The sequence below is a fragment of the Triturus cristatus genome, chromosome 11 (genome assembly GCF_964204655.1).
Source record: "Triturus cristatus chromosome 11, aTriCri1.1, whole genome shotgun sequence".
Taxonomy (NCBI): domain Eukaryota; kingdom Metazoa; phylum Chordata; class Amphibia; order Caudata; family Salamandridae; genus Triturus; species Triturus cristatus.
Window position 1 is genome coordinate 89,128,615 of NC_140594.1, and position 27,508 is coordinate 89,156,122.

Below are 27,508 nucleotides of genomic sequence, written 5' to 3' on the forward strand. Positions count from 1 at the left end.
GTACGCTCAATCTCGCATGATCCTACCCCTATTGCTTTCTGTAACATGCGATCAATTGCCGTTGGCTGTGAGAGTGGAGGTGGGTCTATACTTTTGTCTGGTGATTGTACCTGTCGCAAGAAGGGTGAGTTTGGCTTTGCTCTAGCCGAGCGTATTTTGACCTTGCTAGCCATGTTATCAACACAATTGGTGAAAGAAAATTTCGGGTGGCTTGTTCCAATTTTGCTCTCACCATACACCCCTGATTCCAACTGCTTGCCCCTAGAGACCTTACTGATTTACACAAACATGTTACCTTTTTAGCCCCACTATAAAGTTCTAACCCTAAGTCAATAGGCCACTTGCGTTTTTTGATCCCAAGTCCCAGTGCGCGCTTTTAGATCTCCTCCTCCTTTTCCACAATCTGTGTTGGTTTCGTGACCCCTACTCAAAGAAACGGCCACGAGGGGGGGCCCGGCCCGGCCTCCTTCGGTCCCTGACGGCCACAGACGGCCCGCCCTTGTCCCGGGCTACTCCCGGCGCATCCCGCGCGGCGGGAGTTCAGGGTCAGTTTTAATCGCCACCGTGCGCGAGATGACGGTATGCGGCGTCCGGCCGCAAAGGCTTCTGGGGGATGTAGTCTCCCCTCACAGCGGCCGCGCCCTCAGATGTAACGGGGCTGCGGCGGCGGCAGAGGAGACCGGCAGGAAATGCCCACACAGGTCCTCAGCTACTGCAGGGATTCAGCTGGTATTCCGTAGGAAACAGCAGGGCAAACGTGTGGTGGCCCCACGCCACAAGCAAGGCTCCCACTCAGCCGGAGTTCATGGTCAGTTTTAATCGCCACCGTGCGCGAGATGACAGTATGCGGCGTCCAGCCGCAAAGGCTTCTGGGGGATGTAGTCTCCCCTCACAGCGGACGCGCCCTCAGATGTAACGGGGCTGCGGCGGCGGAGGAGACCGGCAGGAAATGCCCCCACAGGTCCTCAGCTACTGCAGGGATTCAGCTGGTATTCCGTAGGAAACAGCAGGGCAAACGTGTGGTGGCCCCACGCCACAAGCAAGGTTAAGAACAGTGTATGTGCCCATAATGGAGATCGCCATGCTATATCTATCCACAATGACAATCACCATGTTACATGTGCTTGCAATATAGAAATCATATCATTGCTGTCATATCCATCTGCGATGACCTCCCCAGCAACCCTGAGTCTGAAACACGTGGTTAGGCAGGACCTGCGACCCACGCCCAGATTTACCGACTGACAAGCCACAGGTGGGGTTACATTTAGCCCGGAGACCAATGTGCACTCACGGAAAACCTGATGGATTCCCCAGATAGGCAGTTGCACCACAAACAGGCCAGAGGAGATGAGCACCAATGAAACTCATTGGCCTGAGGAGCTTCCGTTCCCAAAATACCACAAAGTTAGATGCTTCATTTAGTTAGGAACGCTCAGCCAATCAGGATACAGCACACACTTCACTCACAGTGCTCACGTGCTCTCCATGTTGGACATTTGGACAATCGTACAGGCCCCCACCGAGTCTGTGCAAAGTTGAGAGCCACCTTTTGCCCTCATCAGATAATTGTATTTATGGCTCCTAGACTAGGCTCAGATCTATGTGCTTTACAGGAAGGTCTAATCCATTTATTACCCTGTGTACAATATATTAAAACTGGCCCAAACCTCTGTACTTAGACACAACTCTGATAGCTGCCTCCCGGCCTCTGCGTTTATTTAAACAAACTGTTTCTGTTTTGCCAAGTGCCTCATGTCTTTTCGTTTTTTAAGGTAAATTCACACCCCAGCAACAATTACACCCCCCTACCCGTATACCAGTGGTTCCCAAACTATATTGAACCGCGGCTCCCTCGACCTGTTGGCCGCAGGCTCCCCATTATGTTACTTTTTTGGCAGGTGGGGGAAATGTAAGCCCACCCTCAGAAGTACTTCCACTTTGCTCCTTGAAAAATAATTGGGATGAAGCAGAGGAAGGTATTATAATCATAGATGTAACAAAATAAAAACAGAACAGTTGTTCCATAAAAAACTTTAATTGGTTAAGTCGGAAACAATATGAGTTAGGCTTAGAAATCTGTACTGGAGGGGAATGTCTCCAGCACACACCCCATGCTAGACAGCAAACACTCTGCTCAGCACACTGGTGTTTGACACCAGCAGCATGCCAATCTTTGTGTAGATAGTGCTGCACTGTGTTTTCTCCTTCATGCAACGACGCACAGCAAAATTTGAAGTTTTTTTCGCGTAGTTTGAAATCTTAGTAAATTTGAGCCTAATGTCGTTCTGCGTTCAAGTCCTGTAAATGGTGTGTAATTGTCTTTTTTCAGTATGACTTTACCTTCATTGCACAATCCCTTTTTTCATTCTCATATCTGTATTGTGTTGAAGAGCTTAGCTTTAAAAATGTGATGCCTAAGTTCGCTACCTTTGGTGGGTTGGAATAACATTCATTACCAATTAAATAATGCTGTCTTGTCTTTTTCTGACGACTGATTATTTTTATTGCTATAAGGTTCCTCCAGTCAGCATCTTACTATATCAGTCTTTCACTTGTGCGCCAAGATACCATCTTTAAATAGAAGTAATGGGAGGGATAGCACTTCTGTTAGTGGTAAAATACTGCAGGTAGTAATTTACTGCTCTGTAAAAACGAGTGCATTTCTGTTAAAATTGGGGTCAAATACTGCTGTTTTAATTGCTCTGACAAGTTAGCACTGCATTGAGTTTATGGCACTCACTAATGTCGGTGGCAGATAAGGCTATTTGACTAGTCGATCAAACATCAAATACGGTCAGAAAGTGGTGTTAATTGTGACTAAAATAAAATAACATAAAACACACCCTCAGGTCTGAGCATTTTCCATGTAGGTCACAGATGTCTGCAAGATCTGCAGAAGAGAAGGCGATATGGCCTGGGGGTGGGGGGGGGAGGGGGGGGGGGTTGGTCAGGAGTCAGTGACAAAGCAAGATCCCCATGGTTAGAGCAAAAAGCTTGTGGTCTCAGTCAGGTGTATCAATACCTACCTTTCTGCCTTAAACAGAATAACTGCAACTATAGGCTGAGGCTTTTACAAGGAATGTAACCACTCAGCGCATTCTTCCCATATCAATTCTCTACTTTGGCATTGAAAAGTGCATGTGTGCCGAATTGTTTAGCCTAAGAACTAGTTAGTACGCATCCATTATGCAATCCTTTGTGAATAGGACTAGAGTGTAATGAAATTTCTTCCACTAGATGGCGGTTCAGACTACTTTTCAAGACCCACACTGTATTTCAGTTCCTTATTAGAAATCCTGCAATCATCGGCTACATGAGCTGTGCGCTCTAAGCAAGCAAAACAGCATCTGACTTTTTTTTTTTAATGGCGGGCATAACCAATGTTTTGGAAAGAATATGCAGTTGCAGAATCGCGTCACAGGTATCTGGTAATGATGCAGCTCCCGCGCCCCTGGCTAGTTTTGATGGCACACCCGGTGCCGTGACGCACAGATTGGGAACCACTAATGACACACAAAGGGGCACAACCCTCTATCTGTATACTAGTGACACAGCACAGGAGTGCAACCCTTTATACCTTTACACTAGTGGCAAACCACAGGAGTGCAACCCTCCACCTGTATACTAGTGGCACACCACAAGAGCAGAAGTCTCTCCCTGTATACTAGTGACACAGCCTAGGAGCGCAACCATTTCTGTATACTTTTGTCATATAACCGGATCAAACTCCTGTACCTGTGTGCTAGTGACATAGCACAGGAGCACAACCCTCTACCTATATTCTAGCGGTACAGCACTGGACCAAGACCGTCTGCCTGTATACCGGTGACACATCACCAGAGCACACTCCTTTACACATGTACTAGTGATACAGCAGAGGAGCACAATCCTCTACCTGTATACTAGGGACACATTACAGGAGCACAACCCACCATCTATCTATTAGTGACACATCACAGGAGCACAAACCTCTACTTGTCAATTAGTGACACATCACAGGAGCACAACCCTCTACTTGTATACCAGTGACACAGCAGAGGAGCACAACCCTCTACCTGTATAATAGTGACTCATCACAGGAGCATAACCCTCGACCTATATATGTGACACATAAAGAACACAACCCTCTACCAGGAGTTGAGACATAACTGACTCAACAGAATTTCCATGTCCATTAATTCTTGGTGATGCTAGAAAGATGCACCTCTCTCCGCTCCTAAAACCCTCCTATTCTTGCTGGGGTGAGACAAACCTCACCTGATAACATACAGGCCCCTGCTCTAAGCTACAGTGTGACGCACCTCACATGATAACACACAGGCTCCTGCTGTAGGCTACAGTGTGACATTCCTTACCTGATAACACGCAGGCTCCTGCTCCTAAGCTACAGTGTGACATACCTCCCCTGATAACACACAGGCTCCTGCTCTAAGCTGCAGAGTGACATTCCTCACCTGATAACATACAGGCCCCTGCTCTAAGCTACAGTGTGACACACCTCACATGATAACACACAGACTCCTGCTGTAGGCTACAGTGTGACATTCCTTACCTGATAACACGCAGGCTCCTGCTCCTAAGCTACAGTGTGACATACCTCCCCTGATAACACACAGGCTCCTGCTCTAAGCTGCAGAGGGACATTCCTCACCTGATAACATTCCGCCTCATAAGTCTAACCGACTTTTCTTTGGTTTTCATAGAGCAAATTAGAAACTGAGAAGAAGAAACTTGAATCTGAGTTTGAAAAACTGCGGCAGTTCCTGAAAGAAAATGAGCAAACACTGCATGAAAAACTGGAGGTTATGGAGAAGAAAATTACCATGATAGAAAATGCAAATATTACCAAACTATCCAATCAAATCACCTCTCTCAAATCCATGATAACAGAGATAGAAAAGAAGTGTGAGGCACCGGCATGGGAACTTCTGAAGGTGAGATACTGTTTGTTAAATAAAACAAAAGAAGAAAGTGAAATATTCTAATTTTGTGTTCATTATTAAATGTACGAGTGGAACACACATGATCTCCTGGCAGGGTCAATATACAGTGACCCTATGCACTCTGATAGCTGCACACGATATACAGACATGAATACTTTACATTCTCCCACTTGATGCTGAAAGTCCAATTCAATATACAAGCAGTGGAATGTACAGTGGCCTCTTAGAGTGTTATATACAAGTAAATTCAGCACACCAAGCAATTTCAGTGTCAATAACTAACATATGGAGACCAAGGAGCAAAATGTGAAATAAGCTGGATAAAAATAGAAAGCATAATGAGAGACATCTTAAAGAATTTGAAAGAAACCAAATTCCTCCTTTTCTAAGAAGTTGGAAAACATTTCTATTCTAAAGTATAACTTTTCTCCTGATGCAGGTGGCCACTTACTTTTGTGTGCACTGATCCCTTGTTAGGGTGAACAGCTATAAGATTAGGCATTTGGAAAAGGTAATGGAAGGCTCACTGTTTTTTTTTGTCACTTAAGATCGAGATTGCCACAGAAGACTCTTTAGTTTAAAGAATAGTGGCAATTTAATATTACGGGTAACCCTTGATTATATTACACTGTGTGCGACATGAATGTCCACAAATTGCAGATTGGCAGCAAAAGAAATTTGATTTGTGACTGTATTACCATGACACCTTGAATGGCAACCAAATATATCAACAGTATGGCTTAGGGTGGGATTGGAGGTATAAACCTCCTTATTGTGTTCATACGCTGTCACTTTAATAGTGATGCTCTGCTCAACTAGGGTGATTAGCTTACAACCAAGTAGCTCCATGTAAAGGGCACTTGATGAAGATGACAGAAAACAGCCAAAACATCCCTCTGAGAATGACAGGGAGCACCCCTTGGTAGGCAACAGGTAGCATCCCTCCAAGGGTGACTGGGAGCATCCATTCAAGGGCAACAGGGAGCATCTCTCTGAAAGGGACAGAGAGCATCCCTCCGAGGGTGACCTGGAGTATCCCTCCGAGGACGACAGAGAAATCCCTACAAGGATGACAGAGATTACCCCTCCCAGGGTGACAGAGGGCATCCCTCTGAGGTGACCGAGAGCATCCCCCGGAGTGGGCAGAGAACAACCCTCTGAGGTTGACAGAGAGCATCACTCTGAAGGTGAGAGCATCCCTTTGAGGTTGTCAGAAAGCATCTCTCTGAGGGCTATAAAGACCATCCCTCTGAGAATGACAGGGAGCACCCCTCAGTAGGCAACCGGTAGCATCCCTCCAAGGGTGACTGGGAGCATCCATTCAAGGGCAACAGGAAGCATCTCTCTGAAAGGGACAGAGAGCATCCCTCCGAGGGTGACCTGGAGTATCCCTCCGAGGACGACAGAGAAATCCCTCCAAGGATGACAGAGATTACCCCTCCCAGGGTGACAGAGGGCATCCCTCTGAGGTGACCGAGAGCATCCCCGGAAGTGGGCAGAGAACAACCCTCTGAGGTTGACAGAGAGCATCACTCTGAAGGTGAGAGCATCCCTTTGAGGTTGACAGAGAGCATCTCTCTGAGGGCTATAGAGACCATCCCTCTGAGGGCGGCAGAGAGCATCCCCCTGAAAGGGCTAAGAGCATCCCTCAGAGGCTGACAGAGTATCCCTCTGAGAGCGAGAAGGAGCATCCCTCTGAGAGCGAGAAGGAGCATCCCTCTGAGAGCGAGAAGTAGCATCCCTCCTAGGGTAGCAGGGAGCATCCCTCTGAGGGTGACAGGGACTATCCCTTCAAGGGGGACAGAGAGCATTCTGCCAAGGCTGACAGGGAATATCCATCAGAGAGTGACAAAGAGCATCCCTCCGAGGGTGACAAAGAGCATCCCTCTGAGGGTGGCAGAGTGCATCCCTCTGAGGGTGGCAGAGTGCATCCCTCTGAGGGTGGCAGAGTGCATCCCTCTGAGGGTGGCAGAGAGCATCCCTCTGAGGGTGGCAGAGAGCATCCCTCTGAGGGTGGCAGAGAGCATCCCTCTGAGGGTGACAGAAGCATCCCTCTGAGGGTGACAGAGAGCATCCCTCTGAGGGTGGCAGAGAGCATCCCTCTGAGGGTGACAGAGAGCATCCCTCTGAGGGTGGCAGAGAGCATCTCTCTGAGGGTGACACAGAGCATCCCTCTGAAGGTGAGAGCATCCCTTTGAGGTTGACAGAGAGCATCTCTGTTGTTGACAGAGAGCATCCCTCCGAGGGCGACAGAGAGAATCTCTCTGAGGGCAGCAGAGAGCATCCCCCCGAAAGGGCTAAGAGCATCCCTCAGAGGCTGACAGAGTGCATCCCTCTGAGAGCGAGAATGAGCATACTTCCGAGGGTAACGGGGAGCATCCTTCTGAGGGTGACAGGGACTATCCCTTCAAGGGTGACAGAGTGCATCCTGCCAAGGGTGACAGAAAATATCCCTCATAGAGTGAAAAAGAGCATCCCTCAGAGAGTGACAAAGAGCATCCCTCCGAGGGTGACAGAGAGCATCCCTCTGAGGGTGGCAGAGAGAATCCCTCTGAATATCACTTCGAGAGCGACAGAGAGCATTCATAACATCCCTCCGAGAGCGACAGAGAGCATTCATAACATCCCTCCGAGAGCGACAGAGAGCATCCAAAACATCCCTCCAAGGGCGACACTGTCCAAGTTGTTTATATTGACCATGACCTGTCAATGTTGGTACAAACATGTAATTCACCAGTTAGTCTAAACACGTGTTCAAATGCCATTTCTGCTTCTAGGAAAATGATAGATAGTAAACCTATGTTTCCCTAGATGGCGATTTGAGAATCAAGCCCACCACCAATGTAGCTAAATGTTTGGCGTATTGTTTTGTGTCAATGTTGAGATATGAAATGGGACCAGTAAGACCCACAGTCCAAGGGAGGCTCATACATCTTACAAGAGAGGACTACTTTCGCTTCATGCTAGAATGGTGGACCCTGACTGATATGACCTCGCAATTCAGTCTAGGATGGTGTTCCGTGACCTTTTAATGTAGCCCTCTTGTAAATACAGCAAGATAATTCCTGATGAACCTCATGTGTCAGTCGAGGATGATGGCCTATAACCTGTTGATGAACCTCAAATGGTCCTATTTGTTTGGGTTATCTGATGGTAGTGGTCCTGTGCTTGCTACTACCCACTAAGTCAGTATCTCTACTGTCTATCAATAGACAGTATACAGATGTGGGGAGGAGTACCCTCAAAGATCGTACAATTTCAGAGAAACATGTAAATAACCAAATTATATATAAAAAATTCAATGTTTACTTGAAGGATATTTTTCTTTGACATATTCTGAATCATATTGAACCTAAAACACCATTTACATCATTGATGGTCAAGAATTACTATGATAGGCTTATGTTCAGCTCTTTCTAAAAGCTCTGATGTCACACAGTATTATATCACAAATGCTAGTTCTCTGAGAGTGGTCATCAATGTGTAGTTATTTGCTGTGAATCAATATAGCCACTACAGCGCACACAGGTTTCACGGTTGTAAACATCAAACTGAAAGTGCTTAACAATTATTTCTTTAATAGTTTATATTCTCTCTTAGAGTTATTCTCTATTTCTAATGAGGACACTTTCCATTCACCAGCTGTAAACCTGGTGCCACTCTCGACACAGTGCATTTGATTTCTCATTCTGCCATGATCTTGTAATTTAGCCACGCTGCATGCAGGTCACAGGCAACTTGTCATAAAGAGTCCAATGTTCCAAATCCTTTGCTCATGCCTGGTTCTTCTTTAAACTTTAATATAGGGTCCCCCATCTCAGCCTCTTCACTCCAGTAGCTCACCTCATTCTGGGATGAATTAAGTCAGTAAGTGGCAGGAGCTTCATACAAGCAGAACCTTTAAAATTCCCGAACGGCACAAGAGGTAGTTCTTCCTGGGCAGCTGTGGTCTCATTTCCTAGATGGCTTCCACTTACATGCATTCTTCTTGTACCCCTTCTGCTCATATTTCCTCCCCCTGCAGGGCACTCTTCTAGTGCCCCTTCTGCTCGTACCTTCTCCCCCTGCAGGCCACTGTTATGGTCCTCCTCCTGGCAGTGCCTCCTCTTGCAGGGCACTTTTCTTGTACTCCTGCTTGTTTCTCCCAGCCTCCCTTTTGCCTTTACCTTTTCTTGCAGGGCAATCTTCCAGCACTCCTTCTGATTTTAACTACTCCTTCAGAGCACTTTTCTAGTTTCTAGTAATTCTTCTGTTCGTCCCGCCTTCTTATGAAGAACACGCTTTCAGTATCCCTTCTATTCATGCGTCCTCCTGCAGGGCAGTCTTCTAATACCTCTTCTGCTTGTACCTCCTCCTCCTGGGCGCACTTCCAGTACCTCTTCTGCTCGTACCTCCTCCTGGGCACACTTCCAATGTCTCATCTGCTCAGTGAGTTGGCCTCTTCCACCAAAGGAGATCCACATCCTTAAGCAGGGTTAGAGCCCAAGTCCCTTGCACCGCACCTTACTCACCTGCCAAAGGACTGACAACTTCACAAGGCAGGCTTCTCACTTGAGGGTTGTAATTCAGCAACCACCTTTCCCCAGCAGACAGTTCCTTTATTCTGTAGACAACCTACAGCTCTCCTTGCAGGAGTCCTTTCCAGGTTGCCCTCGCCTGTAAGGAAGCCGGCAAGCAGGGATCCTCGCTCTGGAACTGAAATATTTATCTCCATCAGTGCTTTGTGGGTCTTCACACTGGTCAAAGAGACTCCTGGCACAGTGACCTGGGGTTCTCACTAATATTTGTCCTAGTTTTTTTTAGATGTAGCTGAAAATTTGAGAGCTCCTTCTCTGGAGCCGGTTTCAGTCAGTACTGGCATTGTATTTATAAGCTCAGACTGGTCAGGTTAAAGTCTTTGTCACGCAATCTTAGCAGGAGGAGAGAGTGGAGCTGTGTGTGCCGTGGCAGAGAAATCTGAGACATAGGCTCAGATGAGAGACCTTCCCACTCGGCTGCTGCACAGAACTGCATTAACTCTTCTGGGGATGAAGAATGCAGGAAGTGGACAGTGAATGTCCTTCAGAGCATCATTTGTCTCCCTCATTCCTTTCTTTTCACAGAAGTCTGGTCCACTTCAAGACCTCAAGAAGATTTCCACCATCTACCTCCCTATCTGGCAGGCTCCCGCCATCATATGTACTATTCACACATAGGGGATCTAAAACAGAGTCTTGTCCCCATATATTGAATCACAATAGGGGTAGGCGTTTCTAAGCAAAATTGTTTTTCAAAAATAGAAGCTACTAGTGTATTAAAAAGCACAATTGTCACATAAATATGTTAAAAAGCCAGCAGTTCTATAAGAGTGCTCATTTATATTCAATTCTTTTTAAGGTATGTCGAGCCAATGAAACCTGACCCTCCCAAGGAGTTCAACCCATTGTTGTCAGAATGTGCTAAGGGGGCCCCCTTAAGTCAAAAATTACCTCCATTGTGCAAGTGCCAACAATTTGTCATGGGTGCCCCTCTAATGTAATACGTGCCCCTTTTTAGGTCTCACCTGGCGTGGCAGCGCATGCGCTGCTCGCTTTGCTAGGCATGCTGTATTAGGGTATTTTTTAGATGTGGTGTGGAAGCCCCGCCCACATTTTTCATTGGCTGCGTCATCGTCCAAGGTAAACGCTGGCTTCCGATTAATAAAGAGGCTTCTCAGTCCCTCCCTGTTACCCCCTGTCTCCTTTTGGGACCGCCCATCAGGACTGGATCTTGTACTTGCGGCGTTACACTGTCTCCTTCATTTAGTCAGTAACCACTTTCATTTTTTCTTTCGTCCGGGAAGCACAATGCAAATATAAACAAGCGGCGACAGCTTTTTTTTTTTACACGACGTGTTTATTTTTTTTTTTTTACACAATGTGTTTATTACGTTTTGTTCACGTTGGCGGCACAGGTGCTTTACCTTTAGCCATGTTAAGCTAAAGCGCTGGTGCCGCAATTGTTGAAAAAGTAAAGAAATAGATTTTTTTCTATTTCTTTAGTTTTGCAGCAATCGCGGCACCAGCATTTTACTTTAACATGGTTAAAGGTAAAGAGCGGGTGCCACGATTGTTGAAAAAGTAAAGAAACTGAAAAAAAGAGTGGCCCGCCTTTTTAGGTCTCACTGAACTAGCACATGCACTGCTCTGCGAGACATTAAGTATCTGGGTTTTCAAAGTGCTGCCACAGGCTTTTGGTGGTCTAGCGCTTGCGTTCACGCGAGCTTGCATGCGCGCAGCTGCCGTCTGCCTCCCAGCGTGATCACTTTGACTTTTTCGTGCTGCTGCGCGCGCATCACTAGCGTATTCTTTTTTTTTTTTACATTACTACAAGCTTCCTGTGTCGCTCTGCCGATGCTTGTTTTCTATTTGTTGGCTGGAAGAATAGAAAAAAGTGTATTGTGACATTTACAATTGGATTCTTCCACTGTTTACATATGCACTCGTCCTTCGATTTTGTGACTTATGAGCACAGCCAGATGAGAGAACTTTGATTTGGCATAAAAACGACAAGGGGGAGCCCAGGAGGTGGATATTATTTGCACACAATAAAAGTCTCTCCCCTCACGAGCCCCAACCCAGCCCTGGGGAGGTGGACTGGGATGGCATCGGAAACATCCACCCCCTGCTGTACCGCCAATCACCGGACTGACAGAAAACTCAGTTTTAGCTTAAAAAGTTAAAGATTGGCAGTAGGCCTAGTGGCGGAGGGTGAGTCTGCCATCCTCCTCAGGAGGGGGCCTGCCCCCGCGCGTGAGGGAGCAGAGCACATTCCCAGTTTTCTGAGGAGCGGCTTATTGTTAGAAATGGGATCTCTGGTTGGCTAAGGCTTGCGCCAAAGCCAGGCAGAGACCACCACTCTAGTCAGGGCAAGGGAGTTACACGCCAAAGATAACCCCTGCTCACCCTCTTGGTAGCTTGGCACGAGCAGTCAGGCATATCTCTGTGGCCATGTGTAAAGCATTTGCGCACGCACACTGCAACAACAACCCAGGCACACTACAAAAGGAACTCCACACCAGGTTATATCAAAAATAGCCTTTGTATTCTCATAACACATTAGAATAGTAATCACACAATATACACTGTGCCAACTGGCACTGGGCAATATTTACAAGGGATTATATACACATGACAGGGCCATAGGGACCACTGTCAGAACCATCACAAAGCAAACTTAGTAAAAGTAAAACAGATCATAAACGTACAACCAGTAAACACTAATAATCACTGTACTTAGCATCAGCCTGTAACATAAACTACATTATGCGCATTATCGCATCAGGCGCAAATTATATTCTGCACCAACCTCACCATGCAATCCTCTCACAAGTCTAAACACATTAGACCCTAACCTCCTAAGCATAACTCACGTTAGGGGCGTAAATCACACAGTGAAACATAATCTCACTAGCATAAACCATGGTATGCAAAACAACCTCATAATCATAAAAGACCATATTTAGAGGTATAACTCAGGGTGCGTAAAACATACTCCATGAATTACATTTCCTAGCACCAAAATACTTTTAGCACATAGATCACATTAGGGCCTGGCGCCCTATTTACCTTCTAGTCCCCCTGGCCAACTGGCCATCTCACAAAGGGGGCTCAAATGCCCTATGTCCATAAAGTCAGGGCACGCTGCCAATGCAGCGAAAGTCAAGGGTGCGCCACTGCCCAAACCTAAACATAGCAGCTGCCAACTACTTGCTGGGCAGTTGGGAAAGTATGGGGCAAAGGAGAGCATCTCACTCCTTACTCAAAACATGCCCCCCAAAGAACTGTGCTTGCTGGGCAGCAGTAAAAACCAAATATTGCCCGGACACCCCTGGTGCCCTTGGAACAATTATGCGCAAAACATTGCAGCTGCCCTCTGTCTGGTGAGGCAGCTGTGTATCTCCAAAAGAAGCCTTGCACCACTGTGCCCTCAGGAAGCTCTTCTCTGGGGCTCATATATGCCCCCAAAAACGCTGCAGGGGGCAGCTGTAGAATAATGGCCAAAACTTTAAAAGGGGGGCACGTGCCCCTCTGGGCCCCTAAAACAATATGGCCAATGTTGGACCGGCCCGCTGCTAGACGGGGCCGCTCTGATCAATATTGCCCTCCTCGGTGCAGCTGCCCCCTCGTTAGCGGGGCAGCTGAAAATATGGCCAGCCAGGTAGGGACACGGGCCCTGAGGAATAAATCATGCCCCACGCGTTGGAGCGGCCCCCCATCAGGCTTACCCATATCACAGGGACATATGGGTTGCTCTTGTTATTTAAAATACCCTATCAGGCGTGGGCCGCTCATGAAATGACGCAGCCATGCCCCCTGCCCAGCCCTCACTTACCGGGCTCTTACGCAGGGGGACTTTTCTTCTGTGGCGGCAGCACTTCTCTTGCGGGGCTTCTCTGGACTCCTGGGAGCCCCGCACTGTCGTTGGCAGCCTCGGCCGCCTTCTTCGATTCACCCGGGCCCCCTCCTGGGGGGGCCCCTCGTCAGCACGTTGCGCCGGCTACTTCCGCTTCCGTCCGGCGGCCCCGCCCACAACCAGGCGGGCCGCGGACGGTGACGGCGATCTCGGCTCTCGGGGGCAATGAGGGGTAGGCTCCCTCTGTGCATAAAAAATAGCAAGCGGGGTGGGCACCTGCTAAATCTAATACTGGCAAAGTTGGGGGGTGGGCACCCGCGCAATTAAGACATGAGGAGGCGGCCATAAGCGGGGTGGGCATCCGCTCTAATTACCTAAATAAGCGGGGTGGTCACCTGCAAGGCTCGCATCACGGGGGAATCCCTAAGCTGGGGATTCCCTCTCTGTCCCTTCCAGCAGCGCCGCGCTGTGGATCCTGCTCGCTCCTCCTCTGGGGAAATTAGAATAAAACGCTCCCTAGGCGCTGGTAGGCGGCATCAAGTCTTGACAAAGCTAAAAAAACAAGCAAAAGGTCCAAGAAGTCCTGGAGGCATCAGGGGGGCAATGTAGGACCCAGGGGCCAGCACACAGGGCCCTCCAGCAGGGAAGCAGCCCCCATGGCGGTCCCTCCTGGGCCCCACCAGCAGCAAGCCCCCCTCTGTTAGGATCCAGGAGCGGAACATTTTCATGGGGTCACAGCCCCTTCTTTTATACCGCATTTTCCTTTGTTTAAAGGTGCAGGGTTTGGGGGAACCAGATATAACTGGTTCAGGGGAGCTTTGGAGCACTTTGTTGTGCTCAGCTCCTCTCTCCATTGTCAGGTGGGGGCTAGGTGCTCAGACGCACCACAGGGGGTGGAGCCAGCATTGTGGAGGGAGGGCACATCCCTATTCAGGTCCCAGGTGCAACTCCTCCTTCCCATCTACATGCAGATCTCCCTATTCACCACCGGGCAGACCCATCCTGGCTCCTGGAGCCACCCACATCATCCAGCACCTGTCAATCACAAGCCAGACATGCAATTCACATCAGGCAGGCAGACACACATACACAGAAATGCCAATTTCTAAAAGTGGTATTTCTCCACCAGTCACAATAAATCTGCGCACACCACTGTGCAGCATTTATTCTCAAGAGTTTGCACATACTAAAGTCGCCCCTGCACTCCTCTCATACCAGGAACTACCAGGGACACACATATCCCCATGCATCCCTATGGGAGGGCAGGCCCATCTCACCACACATACACAGAGAGCACACGCACTTTACGCTGGACCACAGTGCTAAAGTGCTCAGAGGCCTAAAATTACCAACACCAGATTACAGAAAAAGGCTAGGAGAACGCAAAAAGTGTTGGGGTGAACCTGACAAAAGGGCCAAGTCCAACACTTATGGACTCCATCACGGGGTCAGGGAGTTTGTGGCGGTCCCTTAAGCAGGGGGTGTGCGCACAGTGCTGAGACTGGGTAGGCTGCAGTTCGAGCCCGACCAGAGTGAGTTCGCACTGACACAGAGCTGATCCTCGCACTGACAGGTAAGTGGGTATACTCTCTCTGCAAATGGTATGCGTGCCGCTCCCCCACACACACCACTACCACTCCACCCTAGTTAGAGGCTGCTTCTGATCTATCCAAAAAATGTATTTTGTAACTTTTCCCTTCGTTATTTTGCTGTCAAAATATCTACAACCCAGTACTAGCCGATGGGCACATAACCTTCTTCGACCGCAAGATTGAAGACATCCACAACAGCCTCGACACCCAGACGCCGACAACAGACACCAACACCCCCGACTCAACACCCACCAAACACACCGACCTTCTGCACTCCTGGCACAACATCAACGACGAAGACACCATCAAAATCATGAACACCATCCACTCCGGCTCCCCATCCGACCCCTGCCCCCATCACATCTTCAACAAGGCAAGCTCAGTCATCGCAACCCAGCTCCGAAAGATCATCAACAGCTCCTTCGAGACCGCCACCTTCCCAGAGAGCTGGAAACACGCCGAGATCAACGCCCTACTCAAGAACCCCAAGGCGGACCCAAAGGACCTCAAGAACTTCCGATCCATCTCCCTGCTCCCTTTCCCAGCGAAAGTCATTGAAAAGACCAGCAACAGACAACTGACCCACTTCCTGGAGGAAAACATTATCCTGGACTCCTCCCAATCCGGCTTCCGCAGCAATCACAGCGGAAGCCACCAACGACATCAGGACCATACTGGACAAAGGCGAAACCGCGGGCCTCATCCTCCTGGACCTCTCGGCCGCATTCGACACCGTCTGCCACCACACCCTGCGCACACGCCTCCACGATGCAGGGATCCGAGGCAAAACCCTGGACTGGATCACCTCCTTCCTCACCGGCAGAACCCGGAGAGTCCTCCTCCCCCCTTTCCGATCCAAAGCCACCAGGATCACCTGCGGCGTACCCCAAGGCTCATCCCTCAGCCCGACCCTTTTCAACATCTACATGGCAGCGCTCACCAACACCATCTGTGCACACCGCCTTAACATCGTTTTGTACGCCGACAACACCCAGTTGATCCTCTCCCTCACCAAGGACCCGGCCACCGGCAAATCCAACCTCCACGAGGGAATGAAGGCCTTCGCAGACTGGATGAGGTCTAGCCGACTGAAACTGATCTCAGACAGGATGGAGGTCCTTATTCTCGGCTCCACTCCCTCGGCATGGGACGACTCCTGGTGGCCGGCCACGTTGGGAGCGGCCCGACACCCACCAACCACGCACGCAACCTGGGGTTCATCCTGGACTCAATGTTCTCTATGACCCAGCAAGTCAACACCGTCTTGTCCTCCGGCTTCAACACCTTCCGCATGCTCTGCTAGATCTACAGATGGATCCCCACAGAAACCAGAAAAACGATCACCCACGCACTCGTCAGCAGCAGGCTGGACTACGGCAACGCCCTCTACGCAGGAACCACGGCTACACTCCAGAAGAGACTCCAACGCATACAAAACTCCTCCGCACGACTCACCCTCGGACTACCCCACCACAGCCACATCCCCACCCACCTGAGAGATCTGCATTGTCTCCCCGTCAACAAGAGGATCCCCTTCAAGCTCCTCATCCACGCTCACAGAGCACTCCACAACGCCGAACCAGCATACCTCAACAAATGACTGTCCTTCTACACCCCGAACCGCCAGCTCCGCTCCGTCGACCTCACCCTCGCCAAAGTCCGACGACCACCAGCGGCAGATCTTTTTCCCACCTCGCCGCCAAGACATGGAACACCCTCCCCGCCTACTTGCGTCTGACCCAGGACCTGCTGACCTTCAGAGACTTCTCAAGACCTGGCTGTTCGACCAGTAGCTGCTTCCCCCCCCCCCCCCCCACCTCTCAGTGCCTTGAGACCCTCAAGGGTGAGTAGCACACTCTATAAATTGACTGAATGATTGATTGATTGATTGATTGATTGATTGATTGATAGATAACGTGCACCCTTTTCCTGAAAGAACACCCCCTTTACTCCTAGAAGCCCAAATCGTGGCACGTAGAGAATTATATCAATGCCTGAAGATGAATGGTTGTCTTTCTGTGGTAATCCTCAATGGTTTAGTATAACTGTTACAATTTTCGTAACCACGGCATAAACCGCCCGTGCCCTTTTCTTGTTTTTAGGTCGAGCCTACAGGAGCGCATGCGCTGTTGCTCGACTTTTGTAAGTGGGATTTAAAAGTGCTTCCCACTTGCTGGCCTAATGCTTGTGTTCACGCTCACGTGAACGTGCAATTACTTTCACTTTGGTCGCTGCTGCGCGCGCACCATTCACGTGTTTGCCGGCGGGCACGCGCGCCTCCGCCTCTCTCTCCCGCTGCAGCCCCCATCTTTGCATTCCCCGCGACCAATGCTTGTTTTAAGGATTTATTTTGTTGCCCGACGAAATTGGAGTCCTGTTTAACCTAACGTAAAACCGGGACTACAAGAAAATTCCTCGAGGATGAGCTATTTATGCGTGGTACTGGGAAGCCGGGAGCTGTTGCCCATTACCCAGATTATTAAAGGAATACGTCATTTGTTTCACCATCAGCATTCAGCACTATTTTCTATTTGTAGATTTAAAAAAATCGATCTTTGAGAAGTCCAGAAGCCAAGAAACGCCTGATCAACACAAAAAAACATGCTTTTTATCACGTTTATTCCAGGATAGTTTGTTTCGTTGGGATTTTGAACTCTGTGAAAGCACACGAACAAGGACAGTCACGTGCTGACCCCGTGACGGGTTTTGTTTTCCCTGTTGCTCCAGTTCCTGCCTTCCTCACACGGATTTCCTACTATTAAGAACATCTGGGTTTAATATTGTTTGGAGCACACTTCCTCCTTCCCCCCATGTCTGCGTTCTTTCTCCTCTTCCTTCCCCGCATGCAAAACAAGCATTGGCACAGCCAATAGGTCTCGCTTTTGGGACCTTATAAGTATTTAGTTATGCAGCACAATATTCTTGGTGCAACAACAACTGTTGCATGGCTAAACACTTAAAAGGTCCCTAAGGCGAGACCTATTGGCTATGCCAATGCTTGTTCTATATAGTTTGGTATGTGGGAGTTCTGTTGCTTGAGGACCACGGCGTCAAACCACCCAGCCACCTCAGAGCGGTCTCAATATAACCACAACGCGCCTGAGGCAACTGCGGGCTCTATTGCATGTTATTGGCTCGTAATATTACTACCGTAGCCTGTTAATACTGTCCAGAGCAGGTGACGTTTTATGATTTCTAGAAATCGATGCCGAGATGTGGGCGAGGCTTTTCTGTCGTCTGACCTGACTGTGCATGCGGCCGCCGCGGAGGCTTATAGTTTCTAGGCGCTATGTGCCAAGTGATGCCCTGTGAAAGTGGGCATATACCCCCATCCTACCGGTGGTGCAGTGGCAGGTATAGTTGGCAAAGTGAGGGGGCACCCTCGGGCGCATGGCATAGTGACCACACCATCATCCGCTCCACTCAACACGCATGCACAGACGTCACCCAAGGATTACACTGACACTTTCATTGTGGGTGAAGAACTGCTGCAGGTTTATTTCATACAACATAAGTATGACAATAAATGGGTTATCTTACGGGCGATCCAGGGCAAGCAGCCCCTCGCTGCTCCGCCTGCCTGGTGAGCCAGCACGCACGGTGGGTCGATGCCCGGCAGTGCGGCACATATTTTCAGATCATCCACTGGGTCACGTGATCTGTCTCCTACTCCCGCCCCTTTTGACAGGGGCGGAGCGTGTTGTGGCACACCCCCGGTTGGTCAGGCCCCCCAACTGCCCGAAGGACTAACGGGGAGCCGTCGCGGTCTTCCCAGAACCTCCTTCGGCTCCCGGACATTGGCTCGGGCACCCTTACTGTGCCGGACAGGGGTACCCTTACTGTACCGCCTGTCGCAGAGGTACCCTTACTGTACCCTTCTGCCTCCAGATCGCCCTGTAACTCCGCCACAGCTCTGGGGAGGCTTCCGTCGCTGCCAGAGCCCCCCTCCCCCATAGCTGCTACTGATGCCCTGCCCTTGCTAGCGCCTCTTGCACGTCCAGCAAGAACATGTCCATACCTACCCTGGACAGGTGCACCCCATCTTGCTCGTAGAACCCCTGCACCTTCTCTTGGATCAATGCATGTCTTACGAAGCCCATGCCCCTGCGCTCCATGAATTTTTGCATGGACCTATTGACCCTTCTGCGTGACCGATCTACTGCTGCCGGAGACCTGGCCCCCCTCCAAGTCCTGCGGGGGACAATCTCAGACCACCACACTTCGCATAAACCCACAACCTGGCTGATGGCTGGCAGGTCCGTTTGCATGGACAGAAGCAGGGCCCTCCTTCCCCTGGAAACAAGGTCATTTCCCCCAAGGTGCAAGATGATGACCGACGGCCGTACACCCCCAGCCGCCAAACGCTGTTCAATTGAGCCCCGTGCTTCGCTCCATTTCATCCCCGGGGAGCCCAACCACACGAACTGTGTTTTAACAAAACTCTGCGACCAATTCCTGTGCGCTGCCCAGCGTTCCAACCTCGTGATGTAGGAGTGTCCCATCAACCAAACCTGGTGACCTGCCAATGAAACGATGAAGCAGCTTTTAGGTAGTTGTATCTTTATTTGCACACAAAATTATACGGGGGATACCCGCTGTAGAACACAGTTTAAGGACGCTCGGATATGTTCATCCGCAAAGGAATACTCAAGTCGGAAAACTCTAAAATGTACATGCTGCATCAAGGTCGGACATATCTCTTAAAACAATCGGACTCCCAGCGCCCCACACCCTTCACACCCTCTGGGCCCAGGCCGGCTTTGGCGGCTGAGGTGGCAGCGCCAATTCGGAAAGAGTGGGAGGAGAACCTGCGCCCACTCCCAGATAAACCCCCCTTGTCGAGGGCGTCACCCAGAATGCGATCAAACTGAAACCTGGTGAGGGGGGACCCATCTGCATGAATCAGGAAGGGGCCCGGGGCCGCTGGGCGTAAGGCCAGGTATTCCCTGACAGTGTGGACCGAGCAGTACCTGTCATCCCCCAAGGCTTGTAGGACAACTGTCTTTCCCCTCCCCGCTTGATCTGTCTTGGATTTGCGAATGCGGAGCTCCAGGGATACATTAAGGGCCACGTCTGCGATACCCAGCGCTGTGCCAGACAGGTCAACCTTGGATTGCACCACCAGCTCGCTGACCCTAAAGGCGCCAAAAAATGCCAGGCAGAATGCCGTTGAAAAGAGTCTTGCTTCGAACGGGGAGAAAGTAATCAGGGGTACAGTGTCCAGGATGCGCTGTAGGTCCTTGAATTCAATGGGTGCCCTGGGGTCCGGTTGTCTAACCTCCTCCCTGGCCCAGCCCTTCAGGGCCGCCCTAATCTTGAAAGACCCCGTTGGGTCGACACCCCCATCTAGCTTGGCATCGTGGCGCACGGCTGCCAGGTGACCACATGTCCATGAGTGGGATTTGCCGCTCTCCTTGGCCCACACCACAAAGGTCTCCACCTGATCCTCGCTCCCCAAGGCTAGACCACCCTGCGCCTCCACTACTGCTCTGAACGTCGCTAACTGGGAGCCGTACTTCTTCTGGGTTGCCGGCGCCAGGGACCTCTCCCCCATTCTCCTCAGTCTTTCCCCCACCAAAGCAGGCGCCAAAGGTGGTCTGGGAATGGTGTCATCTCTGCCCTTGCCCGCGGCCATGCCTCTCGAAACCGGAGCCACTGAAAGGGAGAAAGAGCGTCAGCTGCCACATTCCTGACACCCGCAATGTGCCGCGCCCTAAACTCAATATTGCTGCGCAGCCCTTCCTTCACTAACTCCCTCAGCAGACTTAGAACTAGCGGGCACGAGGCAGTAAGACCGTTGATGGCGTGCACCACCGCCATATTGTCTGACCAGAAAACTACCTTCATGTTGCTTAGGCTGGCCCGCCATAAGTGTAGCGCTACAAGGATGGGAAAGAGTTCCAACACTGCAATGTTGTTTGTTACCTTCTTCTTACGCCATGCATTAGGCCACCTCATAGCGCACCACTCTTCGCCTAAGATCACGCCAAAACCTTCCCTACCAGACGCATCTGAGAACAGGCAAAGCTCCTGGCTGGCTACCCACGGGGCCCTCCAAATCACCGTCCCATTGAAACCAACGAGGAAATCTGCCCACATTGCTAGATCCGCTTTCAAGCCTGCAGTCAATCTTACAAAATGGTGCTTCTGTAGTACATTTGCCGTGGCCCCTGCCAGCCTCCTTGAGAATACCCTGCCCGCTGGAATCACCCTAGCTGCAAAGTTCAACTTGCCCACCAACCTCTGGACAGCCCCTAGGGTCGCTTTGTCCTTGCCCAGCAGCGCCTGGATGTCCTGCAACAAGCCCTGAACCTTCTCAGCGGGAAGCCTCGATTCACCTTTCACCGTGTCAAGCTCCACACCCAAAAAAGGTCAAGACCTGTGCCGGCCCCTCGGTCTTACCTGGGGCAAGGGGAACTCCTAGTAACTCTGCCAGCTCCTCAAAGCGTCTCAGCCCTACCGCACACTCGTCTGTCCCAGCCGGGCCAAAGAACAAGAAGTCATCCAGGTAGTGGGTCACCTGTGTGATCCCATGAAGGTCCCCCAAGGCCCACTGAAGGAACGAGCTGAAGGCTTCGAAGTAGGCACAGGAGACTGCGCAACCCATTGGCATGCAGCAATCATAGAAGAACTGCCCCGCCCACTTGAAACCTAGGAGGTGCTGGCTATCTGGATGCACCGGCAGCAGGCGAAATGCGGACTCGATGTCCGCCTTTGCCAGCCACGCCCCTTTCCCTACTCTCCGGACCAGGTCAATGGCCATGTCCAGGGAGCAGTACGACACAGAACAAATCCCCTCATCCAGCCAGTGGTTCACAGAATTCCCCTCCGGGTACGATAGGTGGTGGATCAAGCGATAGGCACCCTGCTGTTTCTTCGGTACCACCCCCAGCGGTGAGACCAAGAAATGATCCAGGGGGGGGCTGCTGAACGGCCCCGCCACCCTCCCTGCTGACAACTCCTTTTGTATCTTTTGCGCCACCACCCCGGCCATATCCCTGGCTGACTTCAGGTTCAGTGCGTCCCTGGACTCCAGCGGTCCCGTGTAAGGAATCCTAAAACCATCAAGGAACCCACCCGCTAGTAGGGCCCTGTCCTGCACCAACGGATAGCGCCTAATGAGCGGGATGAAATTATCCAGGATGATGGGGGAAGGGCCCTTCACGGGCCTGGGGCGCTGTGCGGGGGGCCCAGGAGCGCAGGGGGTGGAGGTGGTGGTGGGGGGCCCTAGCGTGGGGGGTGGTCCGTCCCTTATGGTTTCATTGGCGTTGCTTGTCTGTCCTGTTGGGTGTGGAAGGCTGTAGCGCGCCCTGGCTGGAGGTGCAGGCTGTCGCAGGGTGTTGTGCGCCGCACTTGCTGCAGCTGTGTGCGAATTTGCATGACCTCCCCCAAGTGCAGTTGCCCCCGTTATAAAGCCGGCATGTGCCTGAATTGAAGCGCTTGGAGCTCTGCCTCTGCCCCCGACCCCTGCCCCCACGAAAAGACTGCTTGAAGGGGCGCCTGGGAAACTGGTCCTTTTTCCTATCGTCTGACTCCCCTTGCCCTTTATATGCCTGATCCTTCCTATCCCGTGTGGGTCGGCACATGTGTTGTACCCAAAGTTGAATCTCCTTCTGATCCCACCCCAGGTCCGGGCATATGGCCATCCTTTTCCGGAAGTCTTGGTCGTAATAGAACCAGCCCAACCCCCCAGAGAGCCTCGCCTCTTCTTGGATCGTGCTGGCATACTGCATGAGGGCCTCGCTCTGTTCAGGAAATTTCTGCACTACTACTGCCGCCAATATGTTAAATGCTGACGTCCAGTTCTCAATTGTCTTGTCAGGCCATCGCTGATATCTGACTCTGTCCTCATCCTTACGCCCCATCTTTCTTGTGTCCACCCCTGCCGACCCGTGCATCAGTAGTGTTAGTATGTCTATGTACTCCCGCCTCCATATCCCTTCTTTAGCGGCCTGCGGTACCAACCATGCCAGGGAGCAGCGGCCCGATGCCAAAGGTGCCTGAGTGACAAGGGGTCTGGGAACCTGCCCCGTGCCCTCCCCTACTGGCACAGCAGACCCTGGTGCCGCGGCGGGCGTAGGCTCGGGTGTAACGGTGGTGGTGGCCGGACCATTCGCAGGTGGGGGGGGTAAGGAGACCAACGCGCCAGCCGTGGGTGCAGCCGCTGCAGTACTTGCGGGGGGACAAGCATTCCCTGAGAGTAACAACCCCGGGGCTCCCCCAGGCTCACCATTACGAGGTTCCGCGGCTGTGCTCTGACCAGCCCAAACTTGGAGCACGGGTGCTTGGGCTGCCGCGGGCACCGCCGCTGGGGGCACCTGTGGCGGTGCAGATAAAGCGTCCAAGCGGCTCTGAAAGACGGACATGAGGCTGAGCATGTGGTCCATGGCCTTGCCCATTTGGGCCATGTCCGTGATACCTGTGGCAGAGTCATGCACCGCCGGTGTTGCGACGGCCGGTACGACGGTACGCGATGCGGTCGCTTGTCGTTTCTTGGCCGGCGGGGCCTCGGGCATGTCTTTTGATGTGGGCTTGCATACCCGGGTGGACCTCCAAGGCTTCGACCCCGAAGGGCCTTGGACGCCCTCGGCGGGGGGGGGGGGGGTTTGGGGGCGGTGACGACCACGCCCGAGTCTTCCTGCCTGCGGGCCTCAAGAAAACCTTGGACCCACGCCGTGCCCTTCTCACGGGCGAATGCCATAAAGTCCGCCCACATCACGTCTTGCGGTGCGCTCAACTGCGTCTCCTCGATCGACGTCTCCTGGGAGAACAGTGGACCCGGCGTCCCGATGTCCTCCATGGCGTGGTACTCTACGTTTTGTGGTCACTGCTAGCGTGCGTCCCCCTTTATGCGCCTTTCCCTCGGTCCCTCCTCCTACGTTTGTGGGCTGTCCCTCAGTGGATCTGTAAGTAGGGAGAGGAACAGGGTTAGCACGATGGGAGAGATAGTGCGACTAAATACTCCATCCGCCACAGAGTCGCTATCCCAACACACACTTGCGTAGCCTGGCCTGTGACCCACCCATTAAGCTGCTGACCTCCCATCAACTGTACAATGCAACTATGTAATTATGCCCCCCCCACCCGGACGGCCCCAGGGCAGCCCTGCCAACCCGCTGCATGCTCGCATGGCCCGCATTTGCTCCCTAAATTGAGCGTGTCGCGCTCGCGCTGCAAGAACTCGCGCCTGTCCGGATCGACCCGGAGCGCCCTGCCCCCGAGCACACCGTCCGCAATTGCGCGCCTCGCCCGGGCACCAGGGCGCCCCCCAATCGCACATGGGACTGGAGCCTGGTCCTACCGCGTCAGGATCGCGCGCGTGCAAAAATTCTAACATTTATACCTGCAGCAGCAATGCTACACCACTGTAATGCGTGCGGCCCGAACCTGTGGCCCACAAGAGGCCCACCAGAAAAACAGCACGAAAACTTGCCAACTCACGATGCCTAGACAGCGCCTGCGGAACCAAAACCCCTGTCCTGTGAGAGCCCCGATGACCCGTGGCACCTAGACCCATCATTGAGCCACAGTTCCTGGTGGCCGAACCAATATTCGAAATCGCCAGGAAGAGTTTGAAATTATGCCAACTTATGACACTTTGACAGCGTTTGCGGGACTCGAACCCTTGTCCTGTGAGAGCCTTGATAACCAGAGGCACAAGACTTACCATTGAGCTATAGCTCCTGGTAAGTTATTATACTGGCTGGGAACGCGGCTAGCATGAGAGGCGCTGCATGCGAGCGCCCTGCCTGCCTCCCGTTGCCCGCCACAACGCGGCCAAGGCACTTGGAGCACGCGAGCGTCCACACTGCCAGTATGGGGAGGGCGCTGCATGGGAGCCAGTCACCCGACTGCGGCTCTTCGGCAGAGCTTCCACTACAAACAACGCGCGCTCGCCTGCAATTGCTGGCCAAGGGGGGGGGGGGCGTGCCTGCCTAGTGGGGGGGGGGGGTGGATCAAATGGGCTTGAGCCAACATGCCCAAAGCCGTTCCGGTGGCCCCGCCCAACGGCAGCGCCCGCCCCATGTTCGGCCGATTCCCACGTGGCGAAACTACCCGCGTGCGCCGCCACACTACCCGGCATCGTATACCTCATCGTATACGTATAGCCTCCTCCACTGCCGGAATGGACCTGTTTTGGCCCCGTATTTTTGCCATCCCTCGATTGCCCCGAAAAGCACCTGTGTCTGTTTTCATGCTATGCTCCGGTACAACTTGCGGATGCCTTGAGTTTGTTGCTGCACCATGGCGCCTCCTGCTGCTGTAATCACAGGCAGAAGAATACTCATAGGAAGAGGATGCCCGCGACGCCGTGTATTCAACCCCAACTGCCCGTCCCCCCTGTATGTACGTTCCTTTATGCCACCCCAGAACAGCAGATTACAAGCAGTTTGCAGCAGGACAGGTGAGCATGGAGAGGCGGGGCCGGGCCAATGAGAGGAAGTTCGGGCTATAAGCGGGCACATTGCTGGATTTCTTGCGCAAGATCACACTGTTTGAATTGGGTGTTGTCCGATCCTAATTTGCGAAACCCGCGTTGCCGGAGAACTGCCCCGGTCCAAAGAAACAAGCAACCCCCCGCGGCCAGCCCTCCAGCGGAACAGCTCACCCCTCCCTCAAGGCCTCCCCGCTGCCCGGCAGCGCCCCAACTCGCGCCGTGAAATAAGCTTGTTTATAGAGATCAAGGGGACATTGCCTCTAATTGGCCTGAGAAATATCTGGGAGAAACCAGCTAATTTACTGTCTATACCTAAAGCTGTATTGGGGGGGGGCGGAGCTGTGGGGGGGGGGGGGGCGTAGCGAACCGCTGTTAACATGGCGGACGCAGATTAAGTGAGCTCCCGGGTCTGGACATCATAATCCTGTGCCAACTTTGTGAAAATAATCATAGACCCGCCAAAACATACACCCGCTGCGTGGGAACCCGCCTGCGCCCCCCCCCACCCGCGGCCAAGAGAGCTCGAAAACAACCAGATGGTTACACCGGAAGATGGCCGCGCTGGATGCGACGGTGAAAGACTTTGGCAGCGGTGGGACCCGAACCCATGCCTCCAGAGAGACGGGAGCCTAAATCCAGCTACTTAGACCGTTCTGCCACGTTAATACATCCGACAAACGACACGAAAACCGCACGTGGCCGAACCGACCCACTCGCAACCTGCCGCCCTACCCTTATTGTGGACCACCCCCATAGCCTGCCCCACCGGAATCGCACCACGCAAGATGCCCATAAACCAGCCGCATCACCCCTCGGGGACGCGGAGCACCGCTTGCGCCCCCCACACCCATGGCCATCCGGGCCACAGGGCCCCGTTCACCTGGTCATGCCCAGGGCCGGGGTGGGAGAGGTTAGCAAGACTCACCAGCAGTATAGTTGGTATTTCGACGAGCACGACGACGCTGAATGGGCCCCGGGCGCAATCGCGTGGTGCGGACGGCAGGTTACGCGTGGCCAGGTAGGAGCGGCGCACAGGAAGCAGAGGAGGATCTGGGGAAGAGAGGCGCCTAAGAAGGGGGTCAAGCCTCGCCCCCCCCCCGATCGGCACGCCTCCTAAAGGCAATTTCATTGGGAGCTCCCCTCCCTGGGCGCTGCCTCGCTAGCGAGGCGGAGCAGGGGGGGGGGGGGGGGAATGCTGCGACGGCCGGCCACTAGAAGGCTGCCCTGCTGATGTCCCTCTGCGTGGGACGCGGGCAGCGGCATTCATGGCGGGTACGTTCTGAGCGTAGAATTCGTGAGCATCGCATGAGTGGACACCAGGAAGACCCTAAGGTTGGACGCCTGAACAACAAGTTATAATTCCAGGGTCCTTCAGTTTTTTTATTATTATTTTGTTATTATCTCAACTTTTATGGCCGGTGTGAACGAAGAGGGAAGTTTTGAGCATGAATCAGAGTGGGCGGTTCTAGGGAAAGGGCGTCCCGACGAGTTCTTTAAGCGGTGCACATCTGGGGCCTTCTAAAGACAGAGCACCTCTGGGCAGATGCTCAGGAACGTGTCTCGAACACAACACGGCACCACAAAGGCAGGAAACAAATTCACACGCTCTAACGGGAAGTCATATATTGCACATTTGGGTGGGCTACTTGTGATATCTTCTGGGTGGATTCTGGCTGCAGGGTAAATTGTGAAAGCGGAGTACATCTGTGTTATTTCTTATCAGCCTGGATTCTGGAAGCAGGACACGCGTGGGTGAGCGCTGGGATGCACGCGAGTGTGTCCTGCTTTGCAGTACTCACCATGAATCTTAGACTCTCCCTTGTACTCCCTGGTGTGCCCCCAGCGGGGCCGGGAGCGCCCCTCCGTGCTCTCATGCTCCTGGGAGGGGCTCGGATACCCCGAGACCTCATCTCTCTGGCTCAGTGACCCTGCCACCGGCCCGACAGGTTTCTTCTATGATACAAACATGAAGTTGGGAGTGGTGGGACGAACCTGCCTATTTTTTTATTTTTTTTTGCAGATTTATATAGCGCGAACTCGACCCGAAGGTATTTGAGCGCTGTACAGGAGCACCGTATTTACATTCCACATTCAGGCACGGGGAGATTAAAGGGATTTGCCCAGAATCACAGGATGTGGACGCGACCCCGAGGCTCGAA

The 27,508-nt window shown here is 52.0% G+C and overlaps 1 protein-coding gene across 1 annotated transcript in view; it reads left to right on the forward strand.

The window, feature by feature from the left end:
* The window catches only part of LOC146783298 (E3 ubiquitin-protein ligase TRIM39-like), a 178,803-nt gene that overhangs the window by 59,973 nt on the left and 91,322 nt on the right, over positions 1-27,508 (forward strand). The window contains exon 3 of the mRNA XM_085634416.1: positions 4,707-4,937. Within this exon, the coding sequence (XP_085490542.1) occupies positions 4,707-4,937 (231 nt within the window). The remainder of the gene's footprint in view (positions 1-4,706; positions 4,938-27,508) is intronic.